This window comes from Chiloscyllium punctatum, chromosome 30 (genome assembly GCF_047496795.1).
Source record: "Chiloscyllium punctatum isolate Juve2018m chromosome 30, sChiPun1.3, whole genome shotgun sequence".
NCBI classification, from domain to species: Eukaryota; Metazoa; Chordata; class Chondrichthyes; order Orectolobiformes; family Hemiscylliidae; genus Chiloscyllium; species Chiloscyllium punctatum.
This window is the reverse complement of record NC_092768.1, coordinates 35,456,672-35,481,977: the sequence shown is the minus strand read 5'-3', so window position 1 is coordinate 35,481,977 and position 25,306 is coordinate 35,456,672. Positions and strand designations below refer to the sequence as shown.

The window sequence follows — 25,306 nt, the reverse complement described above, 5'->3', positions numbered from 1 at the left end:
TTCTTGCCCACCCTCTGACAACCCCTTCTCCCGCCTCCAACACACCCCATCTCACTGGACACCCCGTGCTGGCCTCTTACCTGCCTTCCATCTGTTCATAGCAAACTGCCGCCACGACATTAACTGCCTCAACCTCTCCACCCCTCTCACCCACTCAAACCTCTCACCCCCGGGATGTGCAGCCCTCCACTCCCTCTGTTCCAACCCGAACCTCACCATCAAACCAGCAGACAAGGGAGGTGCGCTAGTAGTTTGGTGCGCCGACTTTTGCACCTCTGAGACTAACACCAGCTTATGGACACTACCTCCTACTGCCCCCTTGACCATGACCCCACCTACCACCACCAAACCATCATCTCCAAGACCATGCATAACCTCATCACCTCAGGCGATCTCCCATCCACCGCCTCCAACCTCATAGTCCCACAACCCCGCACCACCCATTTCTAACTCCTACCCAAAATCCACAAACCTGACTGCCCCGGCCGATCCATTGTCTCAGCGTGCTCGTGACCCACTGAACTTATCTCTGCATACCTCGACACGGTCTTGTCCCCCTTAGTCCATGAATTCCCCACCAACATTTGGGACACCACCCACGCCCTCCACCTCCTCCATGATTTCCGCTTCCCTGATCCCCAATGCCTTATCTTCGTCATGGAAATCCTGTCCCTGTACAACTCCATTCCACCATCAGGATGGACACAAAGCCCTCTGCTTCTTCCTTTCCCGCCGTACCAACCAGCATCATTCAAATGACACCCTCCTTCGACTGACTGAACTGGTCCTCACTCTGAACAACTTCTCTTTCCAATCCTCCGACTTCCTCCAAACCAAAGGAGTAGCCATGGGCACCCGCATAGGCCCCAGCTATTCCTGCCTCTTCATTGGATAAGTGGAATAGTCCATCTTCCGCAGGTAAACTGGCACCACCACACACCTTTTCCTGTGCTACATCGATGCCTGTATCGGCGCTGCCTCGTGCTCCCACGAGGAGGTTGAACAGTTCATCCACTTTACCAACACCTTTCACCTCTACCTCAAATTTACCTGGACCATCTCAGACCGCTCCCTCCCCTTCCTAGACCTCTCCATTTCTATCTCGGGCGACCAAATCAACACGGACATTTACTATAAACTGACTGACTCCCACGGCTATCTAGACGACACCTCCTCCCACCCTGCCCCCTGCAAAAACGCCATTCCATATTCCCAATTCCTTCATCTCCACCGCATCTGCTCATAGGAGGACCAGTTCCAAAACCCAACATCCGAGGTGGCCTCCTTCTTCAAAGACCGCAACTTCCCCACAGACGTGATCGACGATGCACTCCACTGCATCTCCTCCACTTTCTCCTCCTCCACCTTTGAGTCCCGCCCCTCCAATCGCCACCAGGACAGAACCCCACTGGTCCTCACCTACCACCCCACCAACCTGCACATACATCATATCATCCGTCGTCATTTCCGCCACGGACCCCACCACCAGGGATATATTGCCCTCCCCTCCCCTATCAGCATTCCGAAAAGACCACTCCCTCCGTGACTCCCTCGTCAGGTCCACACACCCCACCAACCCAACTTTCACTCGCAGCACCTTCCCCTGCAACTGCAAGAAATGCAAAACTTGCACACACCTCCCCCTTACCTCCCTCCAAGGCCCCAAGGGATACTTCCATATCCACCACAAATTCACCTGTACCTCCACACACATCAGTTACTGCATCCGCTGCACCCGATGTGGCCTCGTCTATGTTGGGGAGACAGGCTGCCTACTTGCAAAACATTTCAGAGAACACCTCTGGGACACCCAGACCAACCAACCCAAACACCCCGTGACTCAACACTTCAACACCCCCTCTCACTCCACCAAGGACATGCAGGTCCTTGGACTCTTCCATCGCCAGACCATAGCAACATGAAGGCTGGAGGAAGAGCTCCTCATCTTCCACCTAGGAACCCACCAACCACAAGGGATGAGCTCAGATTTCTCCAGTTTCCTCATTTCCCCTCTCCCAACCTTATCTCAGTCCCAACCCTTGAACTCAGCAGCACCTTCCTAACCTGCAATCTTCTTCCTTACCTCTCCGCCCCCACCCACACTCCAGCCTATCACACACACCTTAACCTCCTTCCACCTATCGCATTTCCAACGCCCCTCCCCCAAGTCCCTCCTCCCTACCTTTTATCTTCGCCTGCTTGGCAAACTCTCCTCATTCCTGAAGAAGGGCTCATGCCCGAACCGTTGATTCTCCTGCTCTTTGGATGCTGCCTGACCTGCAGCACCTTTCCAGCAACACATTTTCAGCTCTGATCTCCAGCATCTGCGGTCCTCACTTTCTCCTATAACATTATTTCCAAATAGAATAGATAGTAAGATTTACATGTGCATTCTTCAATTTGATATAATCTATTCTTGCTCATAATGTTGCCTCATTCATATTGAGGAATCTAAATACAGACTGAGTGACCATGCATAATATACTTCAACTGTGTCTGCAAGTGTGGCCGAAAGATTACAGTTGCTAGGTTGGTTAATTCCCAATGTTTTCTCAAGCTGACCTTCCTGGACTTGGCTTGTACTGGTCTGCCAATCAAGCGAAATGAAAGAATAGTCGCAGAGTTTTAGAGGTTGCTACAGTCTGGTCAACTGAACTAATAAAGGGAAGAGTCAGCTGAGAGCAGGTGAGTGCAAAAGAACTGGTGTCCTGAAATGCATCTAGTTTACTGCAAGGAGTTTATTGCGTAAAGCAGATGAACTTAGGGCTTGGATTGGTGCTTGGGAGTATGACATTATTGACATCACAGAGACTTAGTTGAAGGAAGTGCGTGATGATTGGCAACTGAGTGTTCCAGGGTGTAGATGTTTCAGACAAGACAGGGAGGGAAGTAAAGGAGGGGGTGGAGTTGCATTGCTCATCAGGGACAATATCATGGCTGTGCTAAAGGAGGGCACTAAGGCGGTCTTGGGTAGTGAGGCATTGTGGGTGGAGCTGAGAAATAAGAAGGGTGCAGTTACATTGTTGGGGCTGTATTACAGACCTCCCAACAGTGAGCGTGAGCGAGAAGAACAAATAGGTGAACAGATTAGGAATAGATGTAGAGTCAATAGGTTAGTGTTGATGGGAGATTTTAATTTTCCTAACATTGACTGGAATACACTTAGCGTCAGAGGTCTGGATGGAGTAGAATTTGTACCAAGCGTCCAGGAGTGTTTTCGAGAGCAGTATGGCAATAGTCCGATGAGGGAAGGGGTTATAATGGACTTGGTACTGGGGAGCTAGCCAGGACAAGTGGTAGAAGTTGCGATGAGGGATTTCTTTGGGAGCAGTGACCACAATTCCCTAAGTTTTATAATACGCGTAGATAAACGAAAAGAGAGTGGTCCTATGAGAAGAGTGCTAAACTGGGCCAAGGCCAATTATATCAAAATTAGGCAGGAGTTGGCAAATGTGGATTGGACACAGCTATTTGAAGGGAATCCCTCATTTGCGATATGGGAGACTTTCGAAGATAGGTTAACAACAGTGCAGGATAGGCATGTCCCTTTGCAGGCAAAGATAGGAAGAGCAAGATTCGTGAACAGTGGACGACAGGAGTAATTGTACGACTAGCCAGGGTGAAAAGGGAAATGAACCTAAGGTCTGTGCAGCTGAGAATAGAACGGGCACTGGAGGAATATCGGAAGAGTAGGACAAGTCTTAAACAAGGGATCATACTGGCTAAGAGGGTTCATGAAATTTCTTTAGCGAGCAGAATTAATGAAAATCCCGAAGCATTTTATTCTTATGTAAGATGCAAGGGGGTAACCAGAGAAAGGATTAGTACGCTAAAAGATAAGGAAGGAAGTCTGTGTGCCAAGCCTGAGAGAATGGGTGAGATTATGAATGATTACTTTGCATCAGCGTTCACTGAGGAGAGGAACATGATAAACCTTGAGATTAGAGATAGAAGTTTGATTAGTCAGGATCACGTTGGCAAAAGTAGGAAAGATGTGTTGCGTATGCTAGAGTTTATTGAGGTGGACAAATCCCAAGGATCGGATGGGATCTATCACAGGTTGCAGAAGAAGGCGAGAGAGGAAATAGCTGGGGCCCTGACAGACATCTTTGTGGCATCCTTAAATACAGGTGAGGTGCCAGAGGACTGGAACATTGCTCATATTGTTCCTTGTACAAGAAGTGGAATAGGGATATTCTGGGTAACTCCAGACCAGTGAGCCTGGCGTTGGTGGTGGGGACGTTGTTGGAGAGGGTACTGAGAGACAGGATTTTTTTTATATTTGGAAAGGAATGAGCTTATCAGTGATGATCGTTCCTTACCAACGTGATCGAGTTCTTCGAGGAAATGACCAAGTAGTTAGATGAAGGAAGTGCTGTTGATGGCATATACATGGAATTTAGTAAGGCGTTTGGTAAGGCTCCCCATTGTAGACTAATGGAGAAGGTGAAGTCACATGGTGTGCAGGGTGTTCTAGCTCGTTGGATAAAGAACTCGTTGAGCAACAGGCGACAGAGAGTAGTAGTAGAAAGGAGTTTCTCGAAATGCAGAAAGGTGACCATTGGTGTTCCACAGGGGTCCGTATTGGGACCATTGTTGTTTATAATATACTTAAATGATCTAGAAGAGGACAATGTTGTTATGATCACCAAGTTTGCATATGACACAAAGATTGGTGGAGTGGCAGAAAGCACAAGGGACTGAGAGAGAATACAGGAGAATATACATAGACTGGAGAGTTGGGCGGAAAAGTGGCAGATGGCTTTCAATCCAGACAAATGTGAGGTGACACATTTAGGCAAGTCGAAGTCTAGAGCGCTTATACAATGAATGGAAGAGCCTTGTGAAAAGTCAATGGGCAGAGAGATGTGGGAGTGCAGCTCCATTGTACACTGAAGGTTGCTGCACAGGTGGATAGAATGGTAAAGAAGGCAAAGAGTATGCTTGCCTTCATCGGACGGGGTATTGAGTATAAGAGCTGGCAATTCATGTTAAAATTGTACAAGACATTGTTTCGGCCGCATTTAGAATACTGTGTACAGTTCTGAGTGTCACATTACCAAAAGGATGTGGTCGATTTGGAGAGGGTGCAGAGAAGGTTTACGTGGATTTTACCTGGTATGGAAGGTGCTCGCTATGAAGAGAGGTTGAGTAAGTTATGTTTATTTTCACTCGAAAAAAGGAAATTGAGGGGGGACCTGCTTGAGGTTTACAAAATCATGAAGGGAATAGACAGGGTGAAAAGAGACAAGCTTTTTTTCCCAGGTTGAAGGATTGAATAGCGAGAGGTCATACTTTCAAAGTGAGAGGTGGAATGTTTAAGGGGGATACACGTGGTAAGTACTTCACACGGAGAGTGGTGGGCGTTTGGAACACGTTGCTAGAAGAAGTGGTAGAGGAAGGCACGGTAGATTCATTTAAGATGCGTCTGGACAGATGCATGAGTAGCTGGGGACCAGAGGGATACAGATGCTTAGGAATAGACAAAAGGTTTAGACAGTACATTTGGATAGTCTCAGGCTTGGAGGGCCAAAGGGTCTTTTCCTGGGCTGTAAATTTTATTTGTTCCCTTTGCTCTTTGCATGTTGAATTCCATTATTTTAGATAAAACCTCAGCATAAATCTTGTCGCCTTGATATTTTTGTTTGGTTCATTAATCTTTCTTCTTTATTCATCGTATGCGTTGCATTACTACATGAAACGATTGTTCTCATCAATGTCTACATTTTTTTGTTGCTTTTCTGAAGTCAACAGAGTATTTGGCATTTGTATATAAAACTTTTGCCATTTCATCAAACCTGCTTTAGCATCCTTTATAATTAATGTATTTTGTTCTTCGAGGCACCCTTTTCCCTCTTCCACTGCCTAAAAATGATTACATTCTAATCTCTATTCAGTTCTGATTAACGTCACCCTCCTGCAGCATTTATTATGTTTCTCTCCACAGACCAAAACTGACCTGCAGACTAATTGCAGCTTATTCTGCTTTTCAGCCTCCTAGACCATTTACTGAAGAGTGAATCCTCCAAAGTGTCACAAAATTACGCCTTCCTCATGCCTTTCCAGTTTGACAAGGGGCATGGGGACAGCAGGGAAGGAAAATGTTCTTTGTAGGATTTTCACCATATATGCACAGACAGTGATGCAGATGAGGTGAGTAACAGAACTACAGCAGATGACACCTGGTGGAGGGCAATTAGTATTGTAGTTTTGGAAAATAAGGACCTGTCTCTGTCAGGGATATTTTCTGATTGTGATAGGAACATCGGCGTGGGATCGGCGTGATAACCATAACAAAATAGAGTATGTTTAACAGATCACTGAAGTTAGACGTGCAATGCATCGTCTCATGCTATGGGGACCATCAAGTGTGAATTGATGTTGGTTTCATGGCGTGTTTATACTGGAAACATCAAGGAATTTGCTTTGTGAAGGGTGTCCCTGTGGCTAAATGCATGCAATGATACCAAATGTGTTGAATCTGAAATGGATTATCTGAACATATTTGTTCACTGACTGAAATTAATGACTGCCTCCATGGAATCAATTTGTTACACTTTTTTACCGATGAAACACGTTTCAATCAGTTATATATATTTAGTGTCAGTAGATGCATCACTTATTCTCACCAGTGGCTCTACTGAAATGGACCAGTGGATGATATACAAATTCATCATCAGCTTAGGAAAAATGTATTATCCTCTCCTCGCTATCTTTGGTGTTCCTGGTAAGTGTATACTTTCAGTTATTAATTTTTATAATTGTTCATTGCTTTAAGCCAACAAATCCATTCATTGAGCGAACTTTATTCATTCTACCCATCATGTTATACCAATGTACATTTATTTTTACCGCTGGTGGATTTATTTAGAATGCCGTAGCCAATTTACTTTTTCAATTGTTCCCATTTGGAAGTTTCTTCTTAAGATTCAATTATTTCAAATTTTCAGCACGCACTAGAAAACACAAATTCTAATTCTGTCTCACACGCATCATGATACAGATTTTTATCAATATGTGGAGATACATAGACCTTCGATAATCAGTAAAAACTTTCAAGGTCATGACTTTGAATGCAGCTCCGGTCATCCATCTCATTTTATGCTTTCCTTGACTTCACATCATTTTTTTCTTTTCGAGATGGCTTGATTTTATAACAACCACGAATCATCTTACAATCGTAATTTCATGTAATGATTAGGCTTGCAGTGGACCCCTTTCAAATTATTGATTTGAAATAATTTGAAATTATTGGGGTCTGTGGCACGTGTGAGAAGAAGTCTCTCTCTGACCCACAAACAATATGCTCTGAAGTCCCGAACTCCTCTAATGTTTCTTAGTCTCTTCACTACTTTTTGACAGGTATAGCTCTTTTTACGTGAAAATTCGTAAATTTTCTGAATGCACTGACTCTGACATCATCTTCGACAAAATAACACCATTCATATTTGTGCATCTGCATTTTCTGTTTGTTTAGGAACATATAAAAACAAGCAGACCATTCAGTCCGACAATTCTGACCTGTCAATAATTTGCCATTTCTGATTCAATGTATCAATATTTTTTCACTCTAGGCATATAACCCTTTGCAGCATTGCTAAGAAAAACACCATCACCCTTTTTTCAGTTTATTCGACACGTATTTAAACTGATGCACTTCCTCAGTGCTCGAGGCAGCAGTTCTCTAAGGTTTCCTACCTCTTAGAAAAAACAAAATTCTCCAGACTTTGGTGATGAAAGACATCGTTATTTTATGTTTTGACACATAGTTTCCTACTCCTAAACCAGAGGAACAAACTGGCTTACATTTTTTGATCCATTTATATATTTTTTAGTTTTCATTGTGATGATGACTCGTTCATCAAAACTCCGATGTCTACAGAACAACTTTATTGAATCTCTGCAGAGGCATGCCCTGATATACAGAGAGCAAGTCTGGTGAAACTTCATTGCATTCCTTCACTGTTAAACATATCTTTGAGCAAAGACGCCAAAACTGCATGCAGTAATCCAGCTGCAGGCTTACGAAGCTCCCGAAGAATTATAGCAACACTTCAGCGCATCTGTACTCAGATCCCTTTGTGAGAAAGTCTAACATTCCGTTCACCATTCTAATCTGTCAAGACACTTGAATGCATGCCTTAAGAGATTTATTAACAATCACACAAAGGTACCTTTGTTAATTTAGAAATGTCTACCTCTCACCATTTATGGACTACTCTGGATATATGTTCTTCTTGTGAAAATGGATAATCCCATATATATATATATATATATGTGTGTGTGTGTGTGTGTGTGTGTGTGTGTGTGTGTGTTTGTGTGTGTGTGTGTGTGTGTGTGTGTCAATTGCCGTCTTATTCCCAATCTTTATTCCTGTTCACATTTTCTGGAGTATGTTTTATATCTTTCTCATTGGGTACATCCCTGATTTCCTTTGTGACGTCGGCAATTTTAGAAAATTACATTTGGTTTGTGCAGCCAAAACATTGATATAGGTTGTGAACGAACACATGTACTGATCTGACTGTACCTCCAATAATCATAGTCTGGAAATTTACAAATGATCCATTTATACTGAGTACTTCTTTCCTGTCGGATAGCCAAAGGTTAATAAATGTCAATAAATGTTTCCTATACCATGACGTTTAGCAATTAATTACTACCATGGATTACGAATCAGTAGAAAACAGAAAGCAGAGAGGGTTTATGGACATTGGATCATACGCCTGCTTTGGAGTGACTATAATGGCTTGCTATTCCATTCCACGGGATTGCTGATCAGGAGATTTTGCCGCTCTTACTGAATGGCCAGTAGGTTGTGACTGGATTTACTAACTGATTATCAATTGGTTTGATCACAGTACCACTATAACATCCAGCACAAAAACATTTTGATGCTGGACTCGAACTTGGATTATGAAGCAGAGAGGAAAGAACCCTGACACAAAAAGACTTGCATTTTCTTTTCTTTATCTGAAATATTCAATTTCATTAATTGATGGAGTCCGTAGTAATTTTTACTGGAACCGACAGATTATTTTGTCACACGTGTATTTCAATATTCATCTCAGTTTAGCAACGATCCACCAGCTAGAGATGATGTAAGTGCAGCCTCAGAAAAATGGGGAGTATCGGTGAGATGAATTGCCTCACTTATGATGAAGGTGGAACGAGAGAGACTGATCCAAGTACCATGAGGGGAATTCACCCATCCGTCATTGGGGATGAAATCTATTGTGACCAAATTTGACAAGTTGGAATTCCCTTTTTACATCTCGAAAATTTGAGAGCATTCTGGTTACACTTTACAGACGTTGACTGAATTTATATCAAACTTCAGGAAGAATTCCAGACTTGTGATTGTCGTTGACGCCTGAGGTTTTGTTTGAAAATCTTCTTGAGGTTGAGCTCCCTTACACACTCATCTCCTTGCAAGGAATTTCTTTGTAGACGTGGAAATATCAAAACTAGTGAGGTATCCACTGCTTAAGTGCCAAAAACGTTCTTGGCATATTTGATTTAGCTGGTTAGATTAGATTAGATGAGATTCTATTGTCACATACCAATTACAGGAAAACAGTGAAAAGAGTAAACAGTCTACAATCTCCTCGCCATCTTAGAGAAACAATGCAACAAGTACAAATCAAAGTAACAGGAACAAAACCAAAAGGCATGTCCCAAGCTGTCCAGGTGACTTCTGGCTCTCCCTCTGATGGCGGAATTTGGTCGGACCATAGAATCTCCACCACCGACAGGCGTTCAGAAGGGTCCTGGTTCAGTTATTGCAAAACACTCCACTCCAACTGGGAGTTGCCACTCTCTACAAATATTTTTCCACCACAGCCACCATGAATCCTGCATTGAGTCGTGCAATGCTGCCACAGCCTCAGCCACCACATTGGCGCTGCCTGCACCAGACCAAATGATGTTACCGCCACTGGAACTAAAGTCACCACTCTCCAAAATAATCTCACTACAGCCGCTTTGTGCCCTCCACTGCCGTCATTACTCATCCACCCCACCAATGTCTCCGCACTAAAACTCCCCAAATGAACGCAAACGACACCAAGATTAAAAAGACCAAAGATAAAAAAAGAAAGAAGAAGTAAAAATAGAGTAAAAAAGCAGAGAGAGAGAAAGGAGCATGTGAGCCTTGGGCTCAGGTGCTTCAACGCCGCTACACTGACATTGACATTTTGGCTATTCAAGCTTCATGACAAATAAGCAATTGGCTGAAAGTATTCAACCACTAAAGATTGTGTTGGTCAGATTGTTTCAGAATTTTCTTTTCTCTTCCTATCAGTTATGACAAAGGATCAAACGTGGAGACTGCCTTTTTCTGAGTTGTCAGAAGGAGACAGTTTTTGTCTCTCAACATAGACTAGTTGGCAGAAGTTATTGATTGCTTCCAGTGCTGTGTTTTTCATTTCAGTCTGATTATGTGAGTAGAAATGTCACATTGTCCCAAAGCAGAGTTTTCTTGAATTTGAGTGTGTGGAGGAGAAGATCACATACGTCAATACATCACATGTTGAGGTTTGCTAGCTTGTCTTCAGGCTACGCAATTAGTGCAGCATCATCAGCGTGCAGTATATCACTGACATGAATACGAAAACCTTCTGTTGGCTCTGAAATACGTTCGTTGAGGAGTTTTGCACCTAATCATCGATAAATGACAATCATGTGCATTTGAGTAGATTTGAAAATATATCAAAATGAGAACACATTGATATATTGTACTTTTCACAATTTTTGAATAGTGGCGTTGTTCTTTTTACACGAGTGAACTACTTTTTCTCATATTTATATCTTTTTCTCACAGTTAACATAATGACTGCTCTGATTCTATCTCGGGGGAATTGTGGTCTCACCAAATGTGTTACACATTACTTGCTATCTATGGCTGCGGCGGATACCTTGCTTCTTATTATTGAACTGATGGACAGATGCTTTCCTATTCTTTTTCAGAAAAGTCTTGTCCTTGAGCACTTCACCGAAATATATAAAATCCATGACATCATATTGCATTCAGCCACAGACTGTTGTGTCTGGTTCACTGTCGTGTTCACTTTTGATCAGTTTGTAGCCATTTGTTGCCACAAGTTTAAACGTAAATATTGCACTGAGAAAACTGCAGCTTTTGCCCTGGGATCGGTAATTTTACTGAGCTCGATAAAGAACATCACGTGGTATGTTATGTTAACGGATGATTATCTACTTGGGTACAGAGCTTGGTTCTGTTGTGTATCAAGAAATGTTACAGAAACACTGGACAGGTTGGCAGCCATACGTCTTCATTATATTCTTACTCTAGCGCTTCCCTTTGTTGTCATACTACTACTTCATGCTCTCATCATGAGACATATATTATTATCAAGAACAGTCTGTAAGAGACTACAGGGAAGCAGCAATGGTGTGCGTCCTTGTGAATTGGTGATGGAGAGGCACACAAAGACGAACACTTTACTTTTTGTTCTGTCTGGGAATTTCATTCTCTTATGGTCGATCCATGTGATGGATTCTGCAAGTGTTGGATTGATGTTCTTCGAGTCTGAGTCTATATTGGTGCCTCATTTAAAGCAAGAATTAGGATTCATGCTTCAGCTCCTAAGTTGCTGCACACGTACTTACATTTATGCCATGACTCTCAGTAAGTTCAGAGAGCAGTTGAAAAATGTGTTCAATAATCCGTTTACTTAAATTGGTTAATTAATTTAACTATGTGAGCGAGATACTTCCCACCATTAACAGTAATTCTCACTGAATTCATGATCTAAGAATTCTCGATTTTGTTCTGTGAGTGGCAACAATACAGGCCTCAGAGAGTAAAAATTGGAAATAAGGAGGATTTTCAAATATTGAAGGGGAAACATTCAGAAACGTGAGGAATTGACGAACACTTGTAAGCTAAAATTCAATACAAATAAATGTGTTGTGGAACGAACTCTGATTTGAAGGACTCCTTACCTGGAACTAGCAATAATGCAGCTGCAAATCATGTCGACATACAGTAAAAAGCGGTTGTTGCATTACTGTTATTACAATCCGACAAGTGGCAGCAAGGTGACGAAAAATAAACAATTGAATTGCAGTTTTGTTTCTAAGTTGAAAAAACTTAATAGTCAGGAGGTTATGATAAATATGAATAAAAAACCTTTTCGAGTATAATTTCAAATGTCGTTGAAACAGTGAAAAGCGTGAGGAGATGATTAGTAATGCAAACATTGCTGGCGTGCACATTTTAAATTAGAGTAGATACAGTACTTGAATGTTTGGTGGTGAACGTTATGCTTCGAACCCTTCAAAACCAGCAGCAAATTCCGAAAACAGCAATCAAAAATTGATAGGAAAACTGATTCTATTGCAAGAGTGGTTGAAGTGAGTATTAATGTTGTGATTATAAGGAAAAACATTAAAGGGAGAATGATTAGAAGGGAAGGTCGCTTGAATGTTAAATGAGCGCAACGGTGAGTGGATTAATACTGAATTGGCCTGGATAGTGATGCCCACAATCCATAAATCAAAGGACGTTTTTTTTTGCATAATGATATAAAATAAGACAAGATGATTCAAATGGCCATAGTACTAATAATCAAGTGCACAGACTTTCAAAACAACAATGTGCAAAACAAAGGGAAACAATTTCGCAAGCGGAGCTCAGGATTTGAAACCCAGAGCTTGATGTGTTGATTGTCACAAATGCAACTGTGGGCTTCAAACAGGAATTTAAGAAGTAACTGAAGGAAGAACAATTGCCAGAATACAGTACAACGGTGAGAAAAAGTGAGGGTCGTTCAACAGATCTTTGAAATAATCAGGATAGAATGGTTGAACCAAAAAGCTTGCTGCTGTGCTGGATTTTTAAAATATAATTCTGAAGGAAAAACAATCATTCCTTATTAAACTCATTGTTAATCCGAAATTAGATTAGGAATGAAAATTTTAGTTAATTCCCCTAACATTGACAGGGACAATGGTGATAACGAATTGGCTAACCGAAAGAACTAAAAAACTGTCGTAAGTGGACGATGTTAGGTCTGAACCGCGGGTAAACAGTGATACCCAATACATGTCGATGCTATGAATTGTGCCTTTCTAATATGTTAATGGTGTGCAGTCAGTTGACAGGGTATCATTTCAACATTCATGATAAGAAGTAAAATTAGCCTTCAGGGCAGAGGGACAGTAACAGCAACTGATAATCAAGTTTAAAATTCACACAACACCAGGTTATAGTCCAACAGGTTTAACTGGAAGCATTAGCTTTCAGAGTGTTGCTCCTTCATCGGTTTTTTTGTGGAGTGCACAATTGTACGATAAAGAATATATAGCAAATGTTTACAGTGTGATGTAACTGAGATTATACATTGAAAAATAACTTGATAGTTTGTTAAATCTTTCATCTGTTAGAATGACCATGGTAGTTTCACTTCTTTCATATGTCAATCACAAAACTTGTTTTATAAAAATTACATTCTCAGGTTAACTAACATTTGGTGTCATCCCAGATAAGATGTTGAAGGTGTTCGCCTCCCTGTGTTGCCTGTCTGTGCCATGATGTTCAGACTGATTCTAAGCTAAAAAGTGTGTTACGAGAGTCTTACATGGATTCGTCCAGTTTTTGAGCAAATTAAAATATAACTCTACAATTACAAATTCGCCCTACAAACGTATATGTGTATGTTAACGTGTATGTGTGTGCGTGTGTTGTGTGTGTGTGTGTGTCTGGGGTGGGGGGTGTAAATGTCTCTGAGAGAATGTGTGTGTGTGAGTGTATACAGGTCTAAGTCTGTGTGAGGATGCATGTGTGAGTGTGTGAGTCTGTGTGTGCACGTAGGTCTGGGGTGGGGCGTTCAGAGTGTCTGTGAGAGAGAGTGTATATATGTGTGTGAGTGCGAAGTGCTCTAAGTCTGTGAGAGGGTTCATGTGTGAGTGTGTTTATGTATGTGTGTGTGAGTGTGTAGGAGTGTCTGGGTGTGCATACTGCAATGGTGGTCACCTGTACGTGTGACATGAACACAAGGTCCCGGTTAAGGCCCTTCTTATGGTTACTGAACTTAGCTATCAGCCTCTACTCAGCCACTTTTCGCTACTGCCTGTCCCAAAGTCCACCTTAGAGGAAACTCACTCAAAGGACCGAGGTCGAATGTCCTGGACCGCTGAAGTATTCTCCAACTGGGAGGGCGCACTCCTGTCTGTTAATTGTTGTGCAGTTCCCATTCATATGTTGCTGTGGCCTCTGCTCGGCTCCACCAAGGTACCATGCCTCAGGGTATCCTTGCCTGCAGCATATGATACAGACAACATTGGCTGAGTCACATGAGTACCTGCCATCTACATGGTGGGAGATGTCGCCACGTGTAATTTTGGTATCCATGTCCTCACTCTGACAAGTCTTGCAGTGCCTACCGTGACAGGGTTGCATGGAGTTAGTGAAACAGACAAGGCAACACCACTACACAATTTACATGCACACCAAGAACAAAAACTGGAGAAACTTGGCATTCTCACCAGTAGTAGCCAAGCCCATCCTGGAACCACAGTGGATAACATTATGACTGCGGGGAGATCAGTTATCAACTTATTGAACCACAACCTTCGACTGGAAAAGATTGAAGTCCTGAGCAGGGGTCTCAATTTCTGCCCAAAATTGACCCCTTAGATCTTGCAGCAGACATAGAGGAATTCATCAGAAGAATGAGACTCCAGGAGTTTTTCAGGGAACCAGCAGTGATCCCAATGAGGCCACTGATGAACCGAAACAATCATCATAGGGATCTGTAGAGGAGCTACCAAAAAGGCGTCAACTTGAACACCACTGGAGGGCCACTGCACTGTGGTTGACATGCATACTCAAACCATCAGGAAGTATACAAATGCCAGGTTCATCAGCCTTACCATCAAGGTAGAACAAAACATTTGCCGTTCACAACGCAACGCCATCCGTGCTCTCAAAACCAATCACAACATTGTCATCAAACCAGCAGATAAAGGAGGAGCCATTGTCATTCAGAATAGAACAGATTACTGCAAGGAAGTGTACCGATAACTGAACAACCAGGAACACGACAGGCAACTACCAGCTGATCCGACCAAAGAGTATACCTGTGAACGAAACACATTTGTCAGGATTTTAGATCCAGTCCTTCAGAGTTCCTACGTGTCCTCATCCCACGTACTTCTGGTTTAGTTGACTTCTACTGCTTTCCAAAGATATACAAAACCTGTACACCAGGATGTCCCATTGTATCAGGCAATCGGACCCTATGTGAGAATCTCTCTGGCTATGTTGTCGGCATTTTGAAACCCCTTGTACAGGGGATTCACAGCTTCCGTCGCAATAGTACAACATTCTTACAGAAACTCAGCATGCACGTACCAGTCGAACTGGGAACATTCCTCATTATTTTGGGTGTTTCAGCACTCTACACCAGCATGCTTACAATAATGCCATCGTAGAAACAGCCTCAGTACTCAACACCAAAAACTGACAATCTCAGAACACCATCCTACAACTCATCTGCTTTATCCTCAATCACAATGTCTTCACTTTTGACAACCAGTTCTTCATCCAGACATATGGAACAGCCATGGTAACCAAATTTGCACCCCAATATGCTAGCAACTTCATGCGCAGGTACGAACAAGACTTCTTCTCTACACAGGACCTCTAACCAACATAATACACCAGGTACATTGATGACATCTTCTCCCTCTGGGCCCATGGCGAGGAGTCACTGATAAACCTACCCAGAGATATCAACAAGTTTCAGCCAACTATCAAACTCATAATGGACTACTCTCTTCTCCCATTCTTGGACACTGCATCTCCAGCAAGGATGGGCATGTTAGCACCACATTGTACGGCAAACCCACAGACAACCTCATAATGCTACACTTCTCCAGCTTCCACACAAAACTTATTAAAACAGCCATCCCCTATGGAAAAGCCCTACGCATACACCGGATCTGCTCTGATGAGGAGGAACGTGATGGGCATCTGGATATACTCTGGGATGTCCTCATAAGAATGGGATATGATGCTCCACTCATCAACCACCAGTTCCAAAGTGCCACAGCAAGGAGTTGTAATGACCTCCTCAAGAAAGAGACACGTGCTGCAACCGACAGGTTACCCTTTGTTGTCCAGTACTTCCCTGGAGCCGAAAATCTCTGCTATGATCCTCGCCACCTGAAGAACATTATTAATGAAGATGAGCACCTCGCCAAGACGTTCTGCACTCCTTCACTGCTCGCCTTTAAACGATCACCAAACCTCAAACAGATCATTGTTTGCAGCAAACAGCCCGGCATTCAGGACAACTCCATACAACCCTGTAACAATAGGCGCTGCAAGACATGTCAGAGTGTGGACATGGATACCACATTACGCATGGCAACACCTCCCACCATGTGTCTGGCAGGTACTCATGCGACTCAGCCAATTTTGTCTATCTCATACACTGCAAGCAATGATGTTCTGAAGCATGGTATATTTGTGAAACCAAACAGAGGCTATGGAAACCGATGAATGGGCACTGCACAACAATCAACAGAGAGAAGTGTTTCCTCCCAGTTGAAGAACACTTCAGTGGTCCAGGTCATTCGACCTCGGACCTTCGGGTGACCATCCTCCAAGGTGGAGTTTGGGGCAGGGAGCAGCAAAAAGTGGCCGAGCAGAGGCTGATAGCTAAGTTCAGTACCCATAGGGGTTCCTCAACCGGTGCCTTTGGATCATGTCACACTACAGGGGACCACCATTGCACTAGACACACACAGACACTCCTACACATGCACACGCACACATACACACAGCCCTAAACACAGGCACGCACATAGACTCACATACACTCCTACAGGCACACACTCCCACACTCACACATGCACCATCTCACAGACTTAGACCACTTTACACTCACACACACACATACCTTCTCACACGGACACTTGCAACCCCCACCCCAGATGCGTACACACACACTCCTACAGACACACACACTCTCACACTCACACATGCACCCTCTCACAGACTTATACCCCTTTACACTTACATACACGCACATATACAGTCACAACCTCCCCACCAGAGGCACACACACATTCCTACAGACGCACATACACCCACACTCACACATGCATCCTCTCACAGACTTAGACACTTTACACTCATACAAACATATACACTATCTCTCACAGACGCTCATTGCTCCCCATCCCAGACACGCACACACATACCCACATGCACAATACTTTTAAACTGAGTAGCTCAGGTTGAGGTTTTGCATATAGGTTTGCTCACTGAGCTGAAACGTTCGTTTCCAGATGTTACGTTACCTTACTAGGTAAAATCTTCAGTGGACCCCAGGCGAAGCAATGCTGAAAATTCCTGCTTTCCATTTATATGTTTGGGTTTCTTTGGGTTGGTGAGTCATTTCCTCTGGTGATGTTATTTCCTGTGGTGAAGTCACTTTCTCTTCCATTCTTCAGGGAGTGGTAGATGGGGTCTAATTTGATGTGTTTGTTGATACAGTTCCAATTGGAATACCATGCTTCTCGGAATTCTCGTGCAAGTCTTTATATGGCTTGTCCTATGATGCATGTGTTGTCCAAGTCGAAGAGGTGTCCTTCCTCGTGAGCATACTCAGGAGAGAGGATCATGTCTTCTCGTGGCTAGTTGGTGTTCATGTATCCTGGTGGCTAGTTTTCTGCCTGTTTGTCCAATGTAGTGTTTGTTACAGTCCTTGCACGGTATTTTGTAAATTACGTTACTTTTGCTCATTGTCTTTATAGGGTCTTTCAATTTCATTCGCTGCTGTTTAGCATGTTGGTGGTTTTGTGGACTACCATGGTGCCAAGGGGTCTGAATAGTCAGGCAGTCATTTCCGAGATGTCTTTAATGTCGGGGAGAGTGGCTAGGGTGTCTGTACATGTTTTGTCTGCTTGTTTGCGTTTGTTGCTGAGACATTGGTGGACTGTGTTCATTGAGTACCCATTCTTTTTTAATACACGGTATAGGTGACTTTCCTCTACTCTGCCTCGTTCCTCTGTGCTGCAGTATGTGTTGGTTCGTTGAAATAATATTCTGATGCAGTTTCATTTGTGGGTGTTGGGATGATTGCTTCTGTAGTTTAATATTTGGCCTGTATGTGTTGTTTTTCTGTAGACGCTGATTTGAAGTTCCACATTAGCTGTTCGCTCTACTGTGAGGTCTAGGAATGGTAGGTTTTTGTTGTTTTCCTCCTCTTTAGTGAATTTATGCCAGTAATGTATTATTGATGGTCTTGAAGGTTTTCCTCTAACTTATTTCGTTTAGTGATGACCATAGTGTCATCCAGGTAGCGGACCCAGAGTTTTGGTTGGATGGTTGGCAGATCTGTTTGCTCAAGTCTCTGCATAACATCACCTCATGAAATGACATCACCAACCCAAGGAAACCCAAACATCTAATTAAAAAGCCATTCCCGAGAAGATGTTATCTAGTAAGGGAACAAAATGTCTGGAAATGAACCTTGCAGCTCAGCGAACAACCCTACATCCAATACACAAACGTTTGTGGGGTGAATTTGTACTCGTAGAGTTACATTGCACTTCGCTCAAAACTGCATGAATCCATATAAGACTCTGTTAACTCACTTTTTATATTAGAATCCGCCTAAACATTATGGCACAGAAAGGGAACACAGGGATGCTAACATCTTCAACATCCTGATATCTTATCTGGGCCGACACCAATTGTTACAGTTAACCTGAGAATGTAATTTTTAAAAACGTTTTGAGATTTAGATATGAAAGAAGTGAAACTATCATAGTCATTCTAACAGATGAGAGACTTAACAAACAATCAAGGTATTTTTTCAATGTATAACTTCAGTTACATCACACTGTAAACATTTGCGAGGAATTCTTTGTCTTACAATTGTGTACTCCACAGCACCTGATGAAGGAGCAGCGTTCCGAAAACTCGTGCTTCCAATTAAACCTGTTGGACAATAACTTGGTGTTGCGTGATTTTCACTTTGTACAACTCAGTCCAATACAGGCATCTCCGAATCACGATATTAAAGGTAAGCTCTTTGCTGATTAAATGTTATGAACAAAAATAAAACGCGTTTATATCATTTGTAAGAATAGAGGGAGACAGTACAGAGCAGACTAAACACATCAGAGACATTAAGCAACATTTACATTAGTTATAAATTTCATTTCTTTCACTGGGTTCAGTGCTGGGATCCCTACTGTTTGCGATCAATGCATGAATCGTTTGGATTAGAATGTCTGTCGTCTGATTAGGAAGTTTGTAGAATACACAAAATGAGGGAGCTACAAATACTGAGGACGATTGCCAAAGAATACAGATATGTAGGAAACTTGGGCAAAGAAAAATCAGATAGATTTACTCTGATGAAATGCGATCTGATGCATGTTAGAATGTCTAAAATTGGACGGTAGTATACGGTAAATAACAGAACTCTAAGAAACATTAACATTCAGAGGGTTATCGGCATACACGTCCAAAGTTCCCTGGATGTGGCAGCATATGTGGATAAGTTTCCAGAAGGCAAATGGCAAACTTTCCTTCATCACTCAAGGCGTAGCTTGTAAAATTTCGCAAGTCATGTTCCAGCTGTAAAGAAATTTAATCTGCCACGATTGGAAAATTGCACAAAGCTTTGGCTATTATAAGACCAGAAGAACGTAGAATCTTTGGCGGGGTTGCAGAATAGGTTCATCAGGATGTATAAAGGGTTATATAAAGGTCATTACTAAAGAAGTATTACACTGTCAGAGGAGAGGTATTGGATGCATAATGCACTGTCGTTGGATCATCAATGACGAACTATTCCACCTTCTGATTATCTGTAAAGATGGAGTACTGCACTGCTGGAGAGTCGGTACTACATTCCCAGATGATCAGAACTGAAATACTGAACTGTTCCTTTTGGTGGGATTAATCAACTGCGATCTGGATGCAGGCTAAAAATGATGCAAACGCTCCCTTGCAATTTTGTTGTTGATGAACAGGGGAGGTACACATTGTACCATGGTCAGTAATTTTCTTTCCATCAGCATCACACAACCTGATAATACGAATATTAACACAATGTTGAGTGAACAATTTTGTTGTGGGCAAATCAGCCATATTTGTCCGATATATGGAACAGTGACTACATTATACAAGTACTTTCCAGGCTAATGTTTGCACGAATAGAACAATAACTATGAGGTTTGTCAGCAGAAGAACCTTCCAAAAGGGACAGCGAAAGGAGAGTTGAAGAGCAGAATTAAACGCCAAGGGAAAAACAATCGATGCAAAGAAAAAATAGATTGAGAATAAAAATGAACAGAATCGATTGTACAAATAAAGTTCTAGAAAATAATGAAACACGGGTGAAATGCAAAGTCAGAAGACTTCAAAACAGTTAACGGTTTTGATTTTCAAAATCATTTTACATGTCAAAACGATCATGACGATGCAAAAAATACATTGTTTGAGAGAAAACTCGGGATGTTAATTGATCGCGCAGCAGTTAGAACATGAAGCTCCTTATGATGCAGACGGATGGACATGTCTACAATTAATGTACAGGACAGGTAATGAACAGGAAACTAGATTAAATATGTCCAAGAGAAGGGCATCTGCTGGTATGCGGAGTGGGCTATGAATGTGGGCAGAAAATGTGTTGCTGGAAAAGCGCAGCAGGTCAGGCAGCATCCAAAGAGCAGGAGAATCGACATTTCGGGCATGAGCCCTTCTTCAGGAATGAATCTTTCCTGAAGAAGGGCTCATGTCCGAAACATCGATTCTCCTGCTCTTTGGATGTTGACTGACCTGCTGCGTTTTTCCAGCAACACATGTTCAGGTCTGATCTCCAGCATCTGCAGTCCTCACTTTCTCCTGGGCTATGAATGTGCTAGACACGGTCTAAATCCTTCAAGAAAAGAGAATGGTTTCCTGGGAGCTATAAAGAGCTTACAGACGAAAGTGATCTTATAGAAGCATTCCCTGGATGGTACAATGCCACCAACAGTCAAGCCCAAACGCACAATGTATTTCTATCTTAAATTGCTTCACATGTTTGCAATCTGTTTGGGGGAATGAATGGACTGAAGAAAGCACCTCACAAAAAATCGGTCAATATATTGTGACTTTACCTTCCCTTTACTCGACACCAGTTTGTGCATTGCAAAACATCAAAGGAATCTTGCGACGTCCTCAAGCAGATAAGACAGGCAGTTGCTTGGTTGTTTTCTGACAAAATTAAAGGAGGAAATTAGAAAAAAAAAAGATGCTTTAAAGTTAAATTCTGTAGAAGAAAAGCTAGCCACGAATATCGTGGATTTAAAAAAACTCAAGCATGCATTGATTTTTTTATCATAATAACACAATGTTTCATTCTAAATTATTAATATATCTTTCACTGCAAATGAGGCTTTTATTTCCTACATCCATTCCGAACTTGGTAAAGCGTTAAAAAAAAATTAGACAACAGTGTGTTGAGCTTTCAAACAGTGCATACCCATAATTCTCGGCATTTACTTTCTTAAATGGAACCCACTGTCGAATGGAAAATTTGCGCTGAATAGTGTTTATTCAAAAACAAGACTAAAAGATTAATGAGCAGGAAACGAGCATCACCAGGGACACGATTTTGTAGCTACAGTTTGACAATTTCGTACTGAAGTCTATTGACGATTTAAGTAACGAGCAGAAAACAGAATGATGCAGCACAACCCAAGATGATTTGCTCTATCATGTCTCTTTTGTCTACTTGAAAAACAGAAGTCCGTTTGGCTCCATTCCCCATGTTTTTGTACATGGTTCAATATGTTCCCCTGGTCTCATGTATAAACATCGATTTAAATACAATGCCCAGCTTTGGCCGAATTTCATTCTTGGCACTAAATTTGAGGACCCTTTTCTGCAGCAAACCTCAGGACATTTAACACTCTGGAACGTCAACTTCAAACTAGCAGACATGTGCTTCTTCCTTTCTCAAGAAAGCTGACTGGTCCGGAAATGTTAACTGATATCTCTCTACAGATGTTGAGTTTCTCCAGTAATTTCCGTTTTTGTTTCCATTTGTTCCTAATGTGAATATAAATCGATGTAATATTATTTATTTAGATATTCACATGTAGTGATTGGGATATTAGGTACTTTTGCAGCACCAGCTTCAGTAAAGAATAGTTACATCATACCTTGCTATTTCAATTCTACTCAGCAATAAGAAAATCCATGAGAAGCAATCATCCTCGCCTGTTTATAGCGCTGTATTCATAAAACATGGCAGCTATGTGATCAGAGAAACGACGAATTGCCGTTGCTGATAAGCCATCATCATTCTGTCGTTTTCCGTTCATTCATGCAAACCTTTAAATCTCACCTCGGAGCTGCTTAATGGACGTATGGTCCATGTTTTGAGGATCTTTGCAGCATTGCTCTGTGGGCGGAATTGTTGCAGAAGCATCATTTTCACAGGAAAACACCGGGATAATCCAACATTCTGCGTCTTCCAATATGTAATGTTCATTGCTGCCAGTCACATGCCCTACAAGCGTGCTCAGTGGGACTTTCCCTCTTGAACTGAGATCTCAGGAAAACTGATCAAAAGGATAACTACAGGATGAATTGACTCAAACTCAGGCTTCTCCCTCCCTCTATGGTTTCGAGCTCAAAACATGAGCCTCTTTTCTGCCGTGATCTGAGAGCTAATTAGATTGTATCGTACGTGTTTGTTTTGTGTGTGTATGTCAGGACGGGTTATTACGGGTCATCTGTTCAACAGTAACTCTCCGCTACTCGCTTGAATTGAATAAGTGTAAATGATTATTTGCTGCTGATACATAAATTCTAACAACTCAAAATTATTAAATGTTGACGACTCAAAATGTAAGGAAAACATTCCTGATTCGGGCATTTTGGAGCAATGTAAATAAGCTAACACGCCTGATTAATATCAAATTGCAATCAATTTAGATTTAATGCCCCGTGACGTCGCTTCGAATTAAACCCAGGCACTGAGAAGGTTTTTCACGTTTATAAGAGCCGCTTGCTTTGTTTGTTCTTTCCTATTAGAATTCAATGAACGATCTGGAATCAAAATGCTTTATTGATCTTTTTATTTAACTTCAACATTTATGTTTTATCAGCACAAACTGCGCATCAGAATCGGATAGCGGAAAATGGAACAGAAGCAAATGATTCTCTCAGTAACTCAGCTGGTTGGCTCGATAGTGGAAAAGGGACTTCTTACAAAACGCTTAAATTGGTGTTCGTTGTGATTGTAACAGGATCATTAAGCTTAGTGACCATAATAGGAAACATTCTGGTCATATGTTCTATTAAAGTCAACAAACAATTACAAACTATTAATAATTGCTTTATTTTCAGTTTAGCCTGCGCTGATCTGATTGTAGGTGTGTTCTCCATGAATCTATACACAATTTACATTGTAATAGGTCACTGGTCCATGGGCCCAATGATGTGTGATTTATGGCTTGCTGTCGATTATCTGGTCAGTAATGCCTCTGCTATGAACCTCCTAGTGATCAGCCTTGACCGCTACTTCTGTGTGACCAAACCGCATAGCTACCCTTTGAGGAGAACAACTAAGAGGGCAATGATAATGATTGCGACTTCTTGGATGTTACCATTTATTATGTTCACTCCTCCCATTCTCGTCTGGCAGCTTATCACAGGGGAACGGAATGTTAGTGATGGCGAGTGCTATGTTCAGTTCCTCTCAAATCCTGTTGTTACTTTTGGTACTACGATAGTTGCATTTTATCTCCCTGTTACTATCATGGTGATCTTGTATGCACATATATCTCGAGCCAGCAAGTGTCGAATAAAAGAGAATAAGAAGATGTCAGAGTCAAGCAAGGACAGTGTTTGTCCCAGTCAAATGATAAAATTGAATGGCAACAGCAAAACCAATGTGGATGACGGTACTTCCCACATCCAAGAGCAAAATGATAAAATAACGAATTCTAATTGTGCCCAAGAAAAGGAGCCAGAGTTCTTCAATGAGCCCACTTTTGTCAGTGGGTTCCCAACAAACCAGATGAAACAAGGAATGATGCAACAGAGAACAAATCTTCCAAGTGTGCAAAGCTGGCTCATTAAGGAATTTTGCAAACTATTTTGTTTAAAGATAGCTCGCAAATCACAAAACTACAATAACAGTTCAACTAATTCAGAAATAATACCAACCATCATTAGCGAGAATGGGGCAGGCAGAGAAATCAGAGCTGATGATAAAATCAATACCGTGACCAAGACTACTGCTAAGAAGAAGGTCATTACAACCCGAGAAATGAGGGTGACTCAAACTATCTTCGCAATTCTCCTGGCATTTATTATAACATGGACCCCATACCATGTTATCGTGTTCATTAAAACCTTTTGTTCAATCTGTGTCCCCAATCCAGTTTGGATAATTGGATACTGGCTCTGTTACATTAACAGTACTGTCAACCCAGCCTGCTATGCACTCTGTAATAACAATTTCAAGAAAACTTTCAAGTATCTTCTCTTGTGTCAGTACAGAAATGTTGGTGCAACAAGATGAATACTTCAAACATGCACTGCTTTGCGAACATAATGGTGACTCTCCTAATATCCATCCACGACTGGCAATGAAGGATGTTTTCTTCTGCCAGATTATGGATCAATTAAGCAGTTGTCATGAATAATGTTGGAGGAGCGTTTGATTATGCCCGACTAATATGCAATGCACATTAAAAGTAAAAAAAAAGTTTGATTATTCACACGAGTTTATGAAGGAACTGAAAGATAAAGTACTCAGCATCATTAAACGTGGTATAATAATATTTAGCAAGAAATGCTCATTTCATTTTTAAATAATATCACTCAATGTAAAATACACTATATAGGTTACAGTGTGCAATTTAATAACGCCAAAGGGCTAAATCAACTCGCATGTTAGCAAATTAATGCCAACAGCAAGAGATTTGATCCCAGCCATTACTGAGGAAGTCTTGGTCCCATACTCCGCATAAAATCTGGTCGTGAACTCAACGCTTTTCTAGCAATAGATAGATACCTGTCTTCAAGTGGAAAACTGAAGAGGAACGAGCTAGCTATTAATGATCTGGAGGAAACATTGTAGTGGCAGGGAGGGAGGAAAGGGTCGTGTGAGGGAGCCGTGGTTTAATAAGAAATTGGAATCCCTTGTTAAAGGGAAGAGGGCGGCCTATGTAAAGATAAGGCATGAAGGTTCAATTGCGGCGATTGAGAGTTATAAGGTAGCCAAAAGGATCTAAAGGGACAGCTAAGAGCAGC

General features: G+C 41.9%; 1 protein-coding gene across 1 annotated transcript in view; it reads left to right on the top strand.

Annotated features, from left to right (window-relative positions):
• Positions 1-24,572, top strand: part of LOC140455561 (muscarinic acetylcholine receptor M2-like) — a 56,797-nt gene extending 32,225 nt beyond the window's left edge. Inside the window, exons 3-4 of the mRNA XM_072550487.1 lie at positions 6,633-6,727; positions 23,152-24,572. Of these exons, the coding sequence (XP_072406588.1) occupies positions 6,633-6,727; positions 23,152-24,572 (1,516 nt within the window). The remainder of the gene's footprint in view (positions 1-6,632; positions 6,728-23,151) is intronic.
• The last annotated feature ends 734 nt before the right edge of the window (positions 24,573-25,306 follow it).